The following is a 14,108-nucleotide window of genomic DNA, read 5'->3' as shown; positions in this document are numbered from 1 at the left end:
GTACATAGCAAGTGACTTGAAACGATCGCGTCGTTACGCTCGAAGTACATCTGTCGCCGTTGCGCAACCACTTAAATCTACGGGCATCTTTATCTCGCGCTGCTTCCTTCAGCATCTCCCTCTCTCCCTCCCTCCCTGGGATTACGAGAACGTAGTTAAACATCGTAAAAGGCTAAGTTCGTTTTTACACTCTGTATCTCTTTGAATTACGTCGGAAGTTTCCGCGGCACGTTTTCCATGTCGACCATTTACTTAACGAGGAATCAGAAGGACCTACACAGAGCGGGGCGGAGGGAGGGTAGAAGGCAGTTTGGGCAGAAGGGAACGGGGGGAAGGTTTAAAGGATCGCCGGGCGATGCACCGTTCTCGCGTTTCGATCTTCCACTACGGCCCATCATCCCTCCTCCCTTTTCTCGAGCGCTCCAGCCCGCCCCTCTGCTACGCCCGCTGTACTATATTTTTTTCCGAGGCAAGTTTGTCGAGCAATCGCGCATTCGTTACGCGGCGGCCGTCGCCGCCGCCGCCGCTTCTTGAAAAGGCAGTTTGTCTCTCGAGCTCTGCGCTTCTCACACCGTAGACGACCTCGCCTTCGATTCGCGCTTTTTTCTCCCTCTCTCTCTCTCTCTCTCTCTCTCTCTCTCTCTTTTTTTCTTTTTTATTAGCGCGCGACGGCCACGTGAGCAAGAACACGTTTGCATTAAAGTCGGACGATTCGCGGTGTGCACGCACGTACGACGGCGAGTCTCTCTCTCGCTTTGTGTCGTCATTTATCGGATGTATCTCGGCAGTATAAATCTGCCCGCGCGGATACCTGCAATTAAGAAGCTCTAAAAAGTCCGGGACTTTTTGCGATCCAGTTTTGCGCCGAGCGTCCTCGCGCTATATCGCCCGACGTCTTCCTCCTCATTGAAAGAAAAATTTACAAGATTCGCGCGCGCGCGCTTTGATGTCTTTTGCTCGGCTTTTTCATTAGCGCGGATACTCCCGCGGCGCGCAGATGGAGTCTGCTCCTTTTTCTTTCTCTTCACATTAGATCTCACTACGTATTCTCCTCCTTGACACATCGCACGCGGTCTCGTTAGCATAACACACACTCGATACTCGGGCTCTTTGGTGCCGCATGAACGCAAGTGGCCGTATCTCGGTGAATTTAGGCACCACCACCCCCTCCCCCCTTCTCCCCGCCGAGCCACCTCCTCCATCCCAACTTTAAGCGCCGCATCGCCTCGAGGCTGCACGCTAATTAGCCTGTAGTTTCACGCGTGTTTGACTTTCTCAACTAGCGCGGCTCGTCGGAAACGAGAGGTGTCTCCGTCGCGTATCGCCTCGACGAGATCGCGGTGTAAACTGCCGGGAGCAATTAAGACACTCGTTAATTACCGTTTTAACCAGCATCAAGGTGCGTGTCGCCGCTCCTCGGCACAATGGAAATTCACGAAGAAAGGCACGCGTACTGTTCATCAGATGTCCGGCTACCTGAGTTCGTCGTGTCGTGTGTGCGATAGCGTGCGTGTTCGCATATTTCGCGTCGGCTTCGCATATTTAGCGGCGACGTCGACGCCCCGACGTCGATAGATCCGAGCGCTCGTTATTTCAAAACGTTCAGCAGCTATAGACACGTTAGTCAAGGAGCGAATTTGCGCGATTTCTCTCTCTCTCTCTCTCTCTCTCTCTCTCTCTCTCTCTCTCTCTCTCTCTCTCTCTCTCTCTCTCTCTCTCTCTCTCTCTCTCTCTGTGTCTCTCTCTCTCTCTCTCTCTCTCTCTCTCTCTGTCTCTCTCTCTCTCTCTCCCTCTCTCGCTCTCTGTATCGGCGATTATCACGTTTATTACGTCTAAGGATATTTTCGAAATGAAATGCAAGCGAACGCGCGCGAGGCGATTAATGTTGCCTCTTGCGCGTTACTCGCGCGACAGGAAGTTTGTCAAACTGTATTTTTCTAGGGTACAAATAAATTCTCTCGCAGAATACCAGGGATTTCCGCAATGTGGAAATCCAGAGGTACAAAGGCGGATCAAAGGCCGTTTCCGTCGTCTGTGTTACTAAATTATTTTCACCGGGTTAAACGATTTTCCCCTTAACGCGCGCGCGCGCGCGCGCGCTTGTGCGCGTATTGTGGATTTTCCCCCGCGTGCAATCGCACGCTCGCGTTATCCGAGTTTATCGTGCTCGATTCGATACTTATCGAAGTACGTGCCACCTGCACTACTTTCTTTGTGCCGTGCGATCGCCACTCGACCGCTTACTCACCGCGAATGGCTCATGCGAGAAAGAGAAAGAAAGAAGGAGGAGGGGGGGGGGAGGGGGGAGGAAAAGAGAAAGAGAAAGGAGAGAGGGAGACACAAAGAGAGATCTCATGAACTTCCTTATCTTCTCCTTTCCACGGAACACAGTTCTAGACGTGCGATACTGCTGGACGGCCCGATTCGTCATCTAACAAATGACGCGCATTGTTGAATCGAGGTTGCTATAGCCCACGTGTATAGGAGACTACGCGAAATTACGGTCGCGGTTAATAAACAGATCGATAACATTGATCGCTCTTACTTTTCCGAGCCGAACGCGCGAAGCGTAACGCAATAACGATCGCGTTCTCTCGACGGTCGAGCCGTTAATACCGACGGGAGAATCGAGTTTCATATTTTTCGAACGTATCGGGTTTCTTTCGGGAGAAAAATCGTACGGCATATTCATCTCTTCACAGGACACTTGAGCCGCGAATGTATCTTAGATTTCTCCTTGAGGATTAAGCGAATATATAAATTAATTTATATAAATTTCTTTAATACGTCATGAAAGTATTCGCATGCGTTTCAGTTTTTAAAAAAGTACAACGGATATTTCGACATTAAATCCACCGTTATTATCAGACGCTACACACTCACACACGCCAAAATTTAATTTTCGTACTTTATTTTAGGTAAAAGTTGATCTAAATCTCTTTTGATACATGAACTAATCCTGGCAAGTAAAAATTTAATATATTAACCCACATTTTAACTTAATGGTATATCAATCCAAAAATTTCTCTCGGAAATTTAATCAGTCAATCCCAGAAATCCGATAATTTGTTCGAGACATTAATTACATGATGGGTTCTATTTTAAAAGACGACGACTCGGTGGTATCGCTCTCCTAAATTACGTAATGAGCTTGAGCTTGTCTCACTTTTTTGTATCACGAAGCAAAATCAACGTGGGTAACTCGACGAATAATTTAATGGAAGTCGAATCTATTTGAATAATACCGACTATTCAATAGTTCATAGCCGGAGAGACGAAGAGACGGAGATTTCCGCTGCTCGCACGAATTATCGTTAAAGTACGCGAGATTTTCGCACGCAGATGTTTCTAATCTTCCTTGAGCGGCGGCGGCGGCGTTATGAACCGAGATTGACATCGGGTGAAATCGCACGAGGCGCACGGGGCGGGGAGGAGAACGGGGGGATAATCCGAGGGGGAGGAGGAAATGGGTCTTTGGGAAATAAGAAAACTTTTGTTCCCGATCGGCAGTTACCATCGGCGTTGCGATAAGAGACGCGAGAGCGAAAGAGAGATCGCCCCGTTTTTTTTCCCTTCGCCACCCTTCGCTTTCTCCCCAACGCGGTCTCTCTCGCCGGCTGCACGAGGTCGGTCGTTTCATTTTCTTAAGAGGGGGAGGGAGGAGTCGAGTCGAGGGGCACGTTTCAAAGGCACCCGGTTTGCCCCCCTCTCCGCTCGATAAATCGTACATTCCCTCCTCTCGCCGCCGTCGCTGCTGCCGCTGCTAGCGCGCGATCTCGTTACTTTCGTCCTGCTACATTCGTCGGATTCTGCAAGTACTACGTGAACTTTTGCGAGCGATCGGCAAGAAGCATCGATCGCACAGAAGTACTTACATTCCATTAAAGAGAGAGAGAGAGAGAGGGGGGGGGAGAGGGGGAGAGAAGAGATGTCAATTAGAGGCCTTTGCCTTTGACATTACGGCGATGCGCTTTCCTTCGTCGGGAGTCCGGGAGGCTTAATTATCGATACCCTCCCTTATATCGTGTTATTTGTCGTTTTTATACTTGGCGTGAGTGCCTGGCTTACGTTCAGTGGAATTCGCGTTTTTCATCGTCATATTATCATTATTCGTTATTATTATTATTATCGTCATCATTATCATCATCATCGTAGTCGTCATACTCGATTTTTATCGCCAGTTGTCGGCGATAATTGTTCCGTGTCGTTGCGCTAATTGCACCTTTCGCTTCGATCGAAAGTAGATTACGTCGCGTGCACGAGGTGCTCTCACCTTGAGTCCGAGCAGATAATCGTTACAATTATGCACGGTGAACGCTGTCTCATGCGTGTAATGTCGCTCCTCGTGTAACGTGTGCCACGGATAGTAGTTATATTAAAGCGGCCGGACTTCTGTTGCACGAGGGAAGCGCGGCGCATACAAGAGATCGCTCATAATTTCGCCCATGAAATTGTCGGCTGGGTGTCGCAGAGAGAGAGAGAGAGAGAGAGAGAGCGAGAGAGAGAGAGAGAGTGAGAGAGAGAGAGAGAGAGAGAGAGAGAGAGAGAGAGAGAGAGCGAGCGAGCGTAGAGCACAGGAGCAGAGCCTGATCGAACGAATCGATTCGCGAGCAACAGCGTTCCTCGCTTCTTCGTTAAATTGCCACTATTCCTCATCCCTACAGGCGCTTCCACCACCAACAGATAATTCTCCCGCCCTCCTATCGTCCCTTCTAAACATCGCGGCTATAAATAGAGCGAGGCTCGCTTCGTTCGTTCGTCGGGCTTCGCTTTTCTCCGCGTTCCGCGGTTGTATTTAGATAAAATTTCCGCCAACTGTCGGAGATGACAACCGCCGGTTTCGGCGTTGATCTTTTGCAGGCCTGGGCGAGACTCGAGGAAGAGGAGACCGCCTCCGCCAGGATCGTCGGGCAGCGCGGAGGAGGAGGAGGAGGGGGCGGAGGAGGAGGTGGTGGAGGAGGAAGAGGAAGGCGCGCGACGGAGTCCGTAGCGCGGAAGTAGAGTAGGCGATGTCAGTCTTCCCGGCAACGACGGCGGGGACCGCAACAAGCACAATAAGAACATCAGCAGCGACAACAGGCGCGACGACGATGGGGAGGAGGACGACGACGACGACGACGACGGCGACGACGACGGCGACGGCGACGGCGACGACGACGCGGCGGTCGGCGTCCCGGCCTCGCCGACACGGCTGGTGGCGGTATCGCGCGCTAGCGCTGTGCCCGATCCCGACGCTGCTGTTGTTGCTGTCGACACTGCCATTGCCAGCGGCGCGCGGCCTGCCTGCCGACATAGTGCAAAAATTCCACGACTCCGAGGTGGAGCGTATGAACCACCTGGTGGTGGACAAGAACACCGGCCGGGTGTACGTGGGCGCGGTGAATCGGTTGTACCAGCTGTCGCCGGACCTACTGTTGGTCGTGAAGGAGGTAACCGGGCCGAAGGGCGACTCCACAGCGTGCTCAATGCTGGACTGCCCTCGCGAGGCGCAGAAACGGCCGGTCGACAACGTGAACAAGGCCCTGGTGATCGATTACACCACGACGAGGCTCATCTCTTGCGGCAGCCTGTTCCAGGGCATGTGCACGGTGCGCAACCTGCACAACATCTCAGACGTAGTGCAGGAGGTGAAGGAGGCGGTGGTGGCTAATAACGCGACCGCGTCAACGGTGGCGTTCATAGCGCCAGGTCCGCCGAATCCGCCGGTTTCGCAAGTCATGTACGTCGGCGTGACCTTCACCGGCAACTCGCCTTACCGTTCGGAGGTGCCAGCGGTGAGCTCGCGTTCCCTCGACAAGGACAAGATGCTGAATATCGCTGAAGCTGCGGTTACCACCGGCACTAGAATGTACGTGAATTCGTTGTCGCGCGAGCGCTACCCCATCAACTACATTTACGGCTTCAGCAGCGGTGGCTTCAGTTATTTTCTCACCACCCAGATGAAGAACACGGAGACGCCGATCTACCTGTCGAAGTTAGTGCGCGTGTGCCAAGACGACGAGCATTATTACTCGTACACGGAGATACCGATCAACTGCACCAGCGACGAGAGGATCTACAATCTGGTGCAGGCAGCCTACGTCGGTAAGGCTGGCTCGGTGCTCGCCGGCGACCTCGGCATCACCGCTCAGGACGACGTGCTGTTCGCCGTGTTCGCCGAGAGCGACGGACCCAACAGCGACGTGCCGCGTCCACACTCGGCCCTCTGCGTCTACTCCCTCAAAGCGATCCGCCGGAAGTTCATGAGCAACATACAGAAGTGCTTCAGCGGAGAGGGACAGCGCGGCCTGGAGTTCATCTCGCCGAGCCACAAGTGCATATCAACGGTAAGTTCAACCTTCAAACGTGATTTGATATTCGCGCGCATGCGCGTTGTAGAAATGTCAGACTCGATTTCGCCGAAGGAGTCGAAGAGTTCTCGCGAGAGAAAGACGCGCGAGGCACTTGGAGCTCTTCGATCGGGTCTGTCAGAAATCAACGCGACAGAGAAGCACGACGTTCGTTGATCGCTCGCGAGAAGGTCCTGCGGAAGGATCTATGCCGAGATTCTGCCGTGTATCACGCATCCGTCAGAGGAATAGTCTTGGCGTCGCCGGAGGAAACGCGGATTTTCCATTCTTTTCCATACCTTTCCGCCGGCCCGTTGAACAATCGAAGGATAAGACTTCGCGATCCTCGCGGTTCGCGCTGGATCGCGACTTGTCGCGAGGCACCTTCGAATCGCGCATTACGTCACGCGGGAGTGACATATCCACTTACCGTGTTATCGAACGGGAAATTGATTTATCTCGTGTGCGGGAGAAGCTGACAGCTATAAGCATCTCGTTACTCTCGCTATCTCGCTGAAACTTGTTGGCGCTCGCTTCATTCCTCACGACCGGCATGAAGAAAGAGAGAGGGAGAGGGAGAGGGGGAGAGAGAGAGAGAGAGAGAGAGAGAGAGAGAGAGAGAGAGAGCTCAAACGAATTGATACCTCGACGCGCGCGAGGCTCATTGCCGGGCAACAATAACTCGCGGAAGATACTTGCGCGCGCGCGTTCGTACGGTACCGTGATACTCGGCGAACGAGGGTATCTCGGGGTGCCATCGTTGGCCGGAATTATTATAACCACACGGCGCGCGCGTACGGTGGTGCTTTCCGTTGTCGAGCGGCTGAATGGCCGCCAGGTGGGAAGACCTCCCGTCGCACAAGAAGGACGCTATTCGTCCTCCTTCTCGATTATTACGGTGCGAATCAATCGGCCGCGTCTCGACGAGGAGTACGGAGAGAGAGAGAGAGAGAGGGAGAAAGAGAGAGAGAGAGAGAGAGGGGGGGAGGGGTACTCTCTGTCTGCCTGTTTCTCTCTTTCTTTCTCTTTCTCTTTCTGTCTGTCTGTCTCTCTTTCTCCTTCGCTCTGGCTCTCTCGAGCATTCGCATTTACGTAACAGGTGGCATCGAAAAGCACGGGGAGGCAGGACGTAGGACGATTGCCTCGTGTACAAAGCGCCATATGCTCCTTTCACACGCACGACGCGCGTCATTCGTTGCGTGCGAACTCGCGGACTCGCGCTCGGGAACGATCTTTCTACGTGGCACAGCATCCCGCTCTCGTCGTTGTTACCCGGTGCCTCGCGCACCGCGATGCATTCGCGAACAGCCCGCGGGCTTGGCGCTTCCGTTTCTCGAGGAACGCGGAGGGCCGCTCTCTCGGTATCGATCGACGACGATTTAATCTTCTTAATAGCGACAGATAAGTACCGGCGGCATCTACGAAACGGGACTGATCGTTAATGAGATTTCACGCGCGTTCGTTACCTGGAAGATCTCTCTCTCTCTCTCTCTCTCTCGCGCGCGTGCGCGCGCGCATGCAATAAATTTTACACGCGAACAAACGTTGTTCCACTGTATTTGTCGTCTGTTTGCCGTGTCATCCTGCGCATGTGTATGTGTGTGTGTGTGTGTGTGTGTGTAATTTGGTAAGTACCACGTTTAATATTATATATTTCATATCTACTCGTCAGCGGGGAAATAAGCGAAATATTATTTTATACAATTACCTCGCAATTATCATTACGCTGCAATTAAAATCTACACATGTGTGTACATCGCGATGCGCGCGACGGGATCGTACGGATTGCGTGTAAACCATTACGCATTAAACGGCTATTATATCGGTGAAAATATCGGTACTCGGGTTATTAGTGGGCGCTCGTGAGAGGAACGTCGCGCGATCCGGCTCGGATTATGAATGCATTCGCGCTCGTTACTGTTCCCCGGGAAAGCGGCCGAATTTTTACTCCGTCTTTACGGTGTGCCCAGGATCTCGCGAGGTCGCAATTAAATCCCCTTAACGAGAGAAAGAGTCTGGCAGCGAGTTGCCTTTCTCTCACTGGATCCGCACGCATCGCCGCCGACGCGGCCCGGCGGATTCCATAATTTATTAACGTACCCCGGCGATGCCGGCCGCCGCCTTATTGCGGCGGGGCGATTTTATTGCGGGCCAACCGGCGCTCGCATTCCGCCACTTTTTCTTTTTACTTTTTTTTTTCCCCGCGCCTCTCCCCGCTGCTGTCGGAGAGACCAGACGGAAAATGCGGCTGTTCCGCGCTAGCCGCCGACGTTCCTCACCGCAACCGGCGTCTATCTCGTCGCGATCGATCGCTGTCGATCCATTCGCCGGCGGTTAACCGAAACTCATAGAGAGCGCCGATGAGAGACCTCGGTTGCGCCGACCGCTTGTGCCAACCTGTCGTGTGTGTACGCGACGTGTCGTATCGGCGTGTGTATCACCATCGCACCACCACTATTATCGTTGTAGCGCGTCGCTCAGACGTCCCTCGATTTTTACCACTGCGCCGTGTATTGAAAAATTCCCGCTGAGATTTCGCCGTCCGCTCGAGGAGAAGTTAATTTTACAAAAATGTCCAATCCTTCACTAGTACTCACACACTAGTACACACACACACGTACACACACACGTATACACACACACACACACTCACACTCACGCGTGTGCATATACACACGGAGAATGGTTCCCGACGTTTCTACCGGCAAAGTCCAAATTGGTTGAGGAATTTGTGTACAAAAGGGAACACCGGGATCGGGCTCTATATCTCCTTCCGCCGGGACTCCGGCGAATTGATTCCGCACGAATACATGCGACGCGGTCGGATTCCGCGATTCATGCTCGTCTCAATAAACGAACTCACCAGCCGTACGTCTGCAAGCCGTACTTTGCGAAGTCATCGCTCGGGAAAGGGAAACGAAATGGACTCAGCTTGCTAAATTAGTGGACACCTCCCGCGCCGTTGCCGCGGCATTGTTGAATTAATTTCACACTGCGACGAGAGAGTGAGGGAGGGAGGAAGAGAGAGAGAGAGAGAGAGAGAGAGAGAGAGAGATAGAGTGGTGCGCGCTTCGAAAGTGAATCTTCACATGTATAAATATTCCGTGCTGAAATGGAACGAGAATGAGTCCGGGGCGAGATTAACACAATCAACATGCGCATCAATTCGCACGGCGCTCCACGCTTTCAGACTTACCAGGATCGCGCGCGGAATGTGGGTTCGTTCAATATGGACTCTCGCGATTTATTCCAGCGCGAGATTTTCGCCGGCGTGACGCGTCGCGACGCCGGCTGCCGCCGAACGCGAAACTCGCCGTTCGTGTGAAATTTCGCCGAGATGTTGGACAGATTAGATGTACCCCGAGCCGCCATTATCTCAAGTAATGCGCTCTTTATCGCTTCATGCTACCATTGTCCATTGTCCCGCGGATCTCGATTGTTCTTCGTTTTTTTTTGTCGCACTCGCGCGGATTAAAACGTCGCCGCGCCGTCAGTTGCGGCTCGTTTTGTCGAAAAGTTTTCCGGTGAACGGCAGCATCTCGAGATCGTGCGTCGCGCTCTTCCACACGTCGAGTTATTCTTCAGAGTTTTCGTAAATTGACTTTGCCCGTCGCGTGGGCGCAGGGGAAAAAGAGAAAGGGAGTGAAGGAGAAAGTAGCATTAGTGAATTGAACGTCATTTGTACGTCGCGCTCGATCTCAGTTTACTCACGAAGTTCTGACGAGTCCATCGCGAGACAATTTCTCAGCGCGCCTCGATCTATATACATTTGCCATTTCTCGCGTGAAGATCGTATCTAAATTGATAGCGAAGGAAACGATAAATTTTCGCAATGAATGAGATAAATGGTGTTCGTTTCTTGTTCTTCCTCAGTTGTCCATTTGTTAGATTTGATTAGTCCGACTCACAGTCGTTTATAAAAGTACAGAAAAATGTAGATGAATCTCCTCGGCTTGTATTCCGAAATTATGCTTTCAATTAACCTTGCAACTTTCGTCGTACTCGAAGAACCGGTAGAGAATCTTGAGATATAACGATGTGCATATTAATATTTTCCGATGTTACAAATTAATTATCGCTGTGTTCTTCGTATTGCGCTTCATAGCAGGAAGAATTATTTAATATTCGCGATTGTCGTACTATTCTACTTGCATTTCAACCCATCTTTGATCTTGATAATCAGTAAATTAATTATACAACGTATTAATTATACAACTGCAGATAGGATGTGCGCGATAAGCAAATATTAAATAATACACATGAGAGGATAATGAATTTAACGAGGAAGTAAAACGGCAAACTTTTTTTTCATAATCCGTTTATTATCGTTCCTCATTGACGCAGAAATTTTAATAGGATTTGGAGATTCGATAAAAGCAGTAAAAGTAAAGACAGCAGGTGCTGCGCACAGAAGCGATGCTGCGGCCCGGTAGAGATTCAAACTCAAATTCGCTGCATTGATAATTATTACGTCCCGAGCCGACGCGGAGCACGCGTGTTATTAACGAATCAGTCGAATAATTTCTGGCGGCGAATGATTGAAACTTTTTGTCTGTTCTCGGACAATTTGACTGGGCTTTCATTGTTAAATGCAGGTACAGACTAGAGAGATGATCGAATATTGAATAATTCTTACGCAAGTACTTCTTCAAGCAAGTAAATAAATATCCGCGACACCACAAGACGACGGTTTATGCATTGTTGTATCTTCAGATTCTCCATTGGTCCTTCAAGTTTAATGGAACATGCAAGGTTAATGTACAGAACGAAAATTTCGGCTGCGGATGCACCTCGCGAGTTTGCGGAAAAATAAAGAGATCGAACTTTGGAAGAATTCCAAGACCGCAGTGTATCGCAGCAACTAGAACGACTAGAATGTATTACACCGACGACGATTGAAACGAAGAAATATCGTCAAATATTTCGCAATAGTATATTCGATTTGCCACGTTTGTTCGCTCTCTTCGACTCACCTTGGTGAATTTGGGAAACACTCATTTACGAAAGTAGCAGGTCATTCTCGTCCTCCGTATTCGACCCGATTATTTATTTCCGATATCGATTGAATTACGCGAGATCTCCTCCGCGCCGTTGGCGCACACCGAAGCTTTCTAAGCGACGGGTTATAACGAAATTTGCCGGGGCTATCGTCGGCGCGGAAGATGCAGCACCGGGTTTCTCAACTTTATCGGGGCTGATAGTTAGAGCCATTTTCAGCAGCCGCTTAAAGATGCGGAACGCCGCGCGCGGAGTCTAGCGAAATGATATTCACGAGGTGGCGCGAGATTTATTCAAATTCGCCGCCCTCTCTTTCTTTCTCGCGCCTTCGCGCACGCCTTCTCGTTTCTGAAACTTTTCCTCCGCCATGAGAACGTATGCCGGAATACAAAGGATCTTCTTACGCGGCAAGGCGAGAAAAAGGCGCGGAGAACCTGCCGGAGAGAGAGTCAGTCGCCGGACGGAGATAAGCGAGCGACCATAAAGGAGATAAAGATTTGTTTGTTTGGTCTAGGCGACGAGCTGCCGTGGGACGCGCACACAATGTTCGCTTTTTATCCTTATTTCGTCCCCTATCTTCCCGCACAACCCGCCGCGGGTCGGCTCGAGGAGGAGAAGACCCTCTGTCCCTCTTGTTGCTCCTTCCTCCCTGCTGCCCCTCCCCTTCTTTCCTTGCCTTCTTCTTCCTGTACCTCTTCCTGTACCTCTTATTTCAGGGTGACCGCAAGATTCCGGTGGAACGGAAGCGACGCGAGTTCATTGCGCTCGCGTGCGCCGAGCCGGGCCGATCGAACAACCGTATTTAGACTTCGCGCGTATCTCGGACTACTCTCGAAAATAAAAATAAAAAAAGAAAAAAAAGAATAGGGAGCGGATCGTAATAGCAAAGTCGAGCCATTAATCTCGAACTTGACAAGGTGCATCCTCTCTCGGAGGATGCGTCTTTGTTCCCCGTCGCATAGCCTCGCGCGATCTCTCTCGCGCGTAAAATGTTGCGAGACTCTTGAACGAGTGCAAGCTGCAATCGCGTGCAATTTTTTCTTTCCTCGGTGCATATTTTCCTTGGTGCTTGGTTATATTTTCGTCTTTCGTATCGGCCGTCAGGGCAAAAGAGGAGCGGCATTTGAAATGAGAGAAAGCCTCGAAAGTTTCGTAATATGGCTCTGGAAGTTGCAATTTGCAGTTTACGCTTGAGATGTCGCAGGCTCGCGCGCGCGGACGGCACCTTCGTTGATGCAATGAAAACCCAGTCAAATTGTCCGAGAACAGACAAAAAGTTTCAATCATTCGCCGCAGAAATTATTCGACTGATTCGTTAATAACACGCGTACTCCGCGTCGGCGTGTTTCGATTTTTCGCGATATTATTCGCGATTGATTTCGCGATCGAGGAACTCCACTTTCGTGGATCCGCGCAGATTTCTCTCAAAGGACGCACGCGATTTTGTGCTCGGCGCGCTTTGAAACTACCAATGACAATGGCAGCTGCATTTAATTGAAGAATAAAACAACATCGAGTGCGTACGACAGGATAGAGAGAGAGAGAGAGAGAGAGAGAGAGAGAGGGAGGGGGAAAGAGAGCAATTTGATGCAAAAAGAAGAACGAACACAACAAACAAGAAGGAAACACGAAAGTGAGTTCCCATCGAATTCCTCCGGGTTCCTTCGGATTCCGTCGTGTGTGTACACACAACGCACACACGCAACGCGCTCGCGCCCGTGAACGTGCCGCGGCTATGTGGATTCAATTTTTGCGTCACAAAAGAATCGTGGCAAAGGGCGACAAGGGGGGAGCGAGCTAGTGAGCGGCGGGCGGGTGGACGATGGCGAGGCGGGGAAAGCGTTCGAGAAAAACCCATTCGCGCAAATTGGATGGCCTCCTCTCGCCTCGGCCATTGGAGTGAGCCTCGCAATTAAAAAGTTTTGCGCGACGCAAAAAAAGAGAGAGAAAGAAAAAAAAAGAAATACTCGCGACTCGTACTAGTGTAAATGCGGCGCAGTTTCGCGGGATTTTTTTCTCTCGCTGTCCGAAATACGAAACGGCCGCGTGTATGAAAAAAAATATTCGCGCTCGATTGTCGCGCAAGATGGAAAGTTCGATCGTTCCGCATTTCCGCGAGCGGAGGACCTATGGATCGAGCGGGAGCGAAAACGAAAAGAATCGGAGCATCGAAGGCGCGCGAAGGTCCGTCTAACAGCTCATTCGAGTTATTTTTTTTTTTCGTTCTTTTTCGTCGAGCGCAGTTGATGCCGAAACGGTATCGAAGTTTATTAAACGCGACGATCGCGTTACGTCCCGTATTTTTATCGCCTCGTTAATACACGCGCACGTAACTTTGTGACTCACATTGAATTTTGTTAGTTACATAGAAGCGCGCGGAGCGGAATCAACTGTTTCGCAGTAAGCTCGTTGTAAACTCGCTAGCGTTTGTAACCAGATTCGCTGGGGAATGTCTGAAGCGACAGACGTCAGACATCGTTTCGCAACAATGAAATAATGTAACAATGAAATAATTCCCTCAGGCTGAATTATCACCGTGGATTGAAACCGGTAAAATTTCCGCGAGTTCAGATTTCCGTGTTGCCGACGAGCGGGAGCGAGCGCGAAAATTATCTCTGCGTTTATTCGCGACAATGGAAACGGCGCCAAACGCCGTTGTGAGACCTCAATTTCAATTTTAAGGGACGAGTCGGCCGAGAGTCCGATAGACGAGAGAACGAGAGAGAGAGAGAGAGATAAAATAGCGTCGTCTCACGCTGTCGTTACATAGGCTTCTTACGG

At 50.9% G+C, this 14,108-nt stretch overlaps 1 protein-coding gene across 1 annotated transcript in view; it reads left to right on the top strand.

Annotated features, from left to right (window-relative positions):
- The first annotated feature begins 4,845 nt into the window (after positions 1 to 4,845).
- The window catches only part of PlexA (plexin A), a 207,175-nt gene continuing 197,912 nt past the window's right edge, over positions 4,846 to 14,108 (top strand). Inside the window, exon 1 of the mRNA XM_011140455.3 lies at positions 4,846 to 6,326. Coding sequence (XP_011138757.2) covers positions 5,010 to 6,326 — 1,317 coding nt within the window. The 5' untranslated portion in view covers positions 4,846 to 5,009. The remainder of the gene's footprint in view (positions 6,327 to 14,108) is intronic.

The sequence above is a fragment of the Harpegnathos saltator genome, unplaced genomic scaffold (genome assembly GCF_003227715.2).
Source record: "Harpegnathos saltator strain DR-91 unplaced genomic scaffold, Hsal_v8.6 scaffold779, whole genome shotgun sequence".
Lineage (NCBI taxonomy): Eukaryota > Metazoa > Arthropoda > Insecta > Hymenoptera > Formicidae > Harpegnathos > Harpegnathos saltator.
Note: the sequence above shows the minus strand (reverse complement) of the source record. Positions and strands in the feature narration are given on the sequence as shown.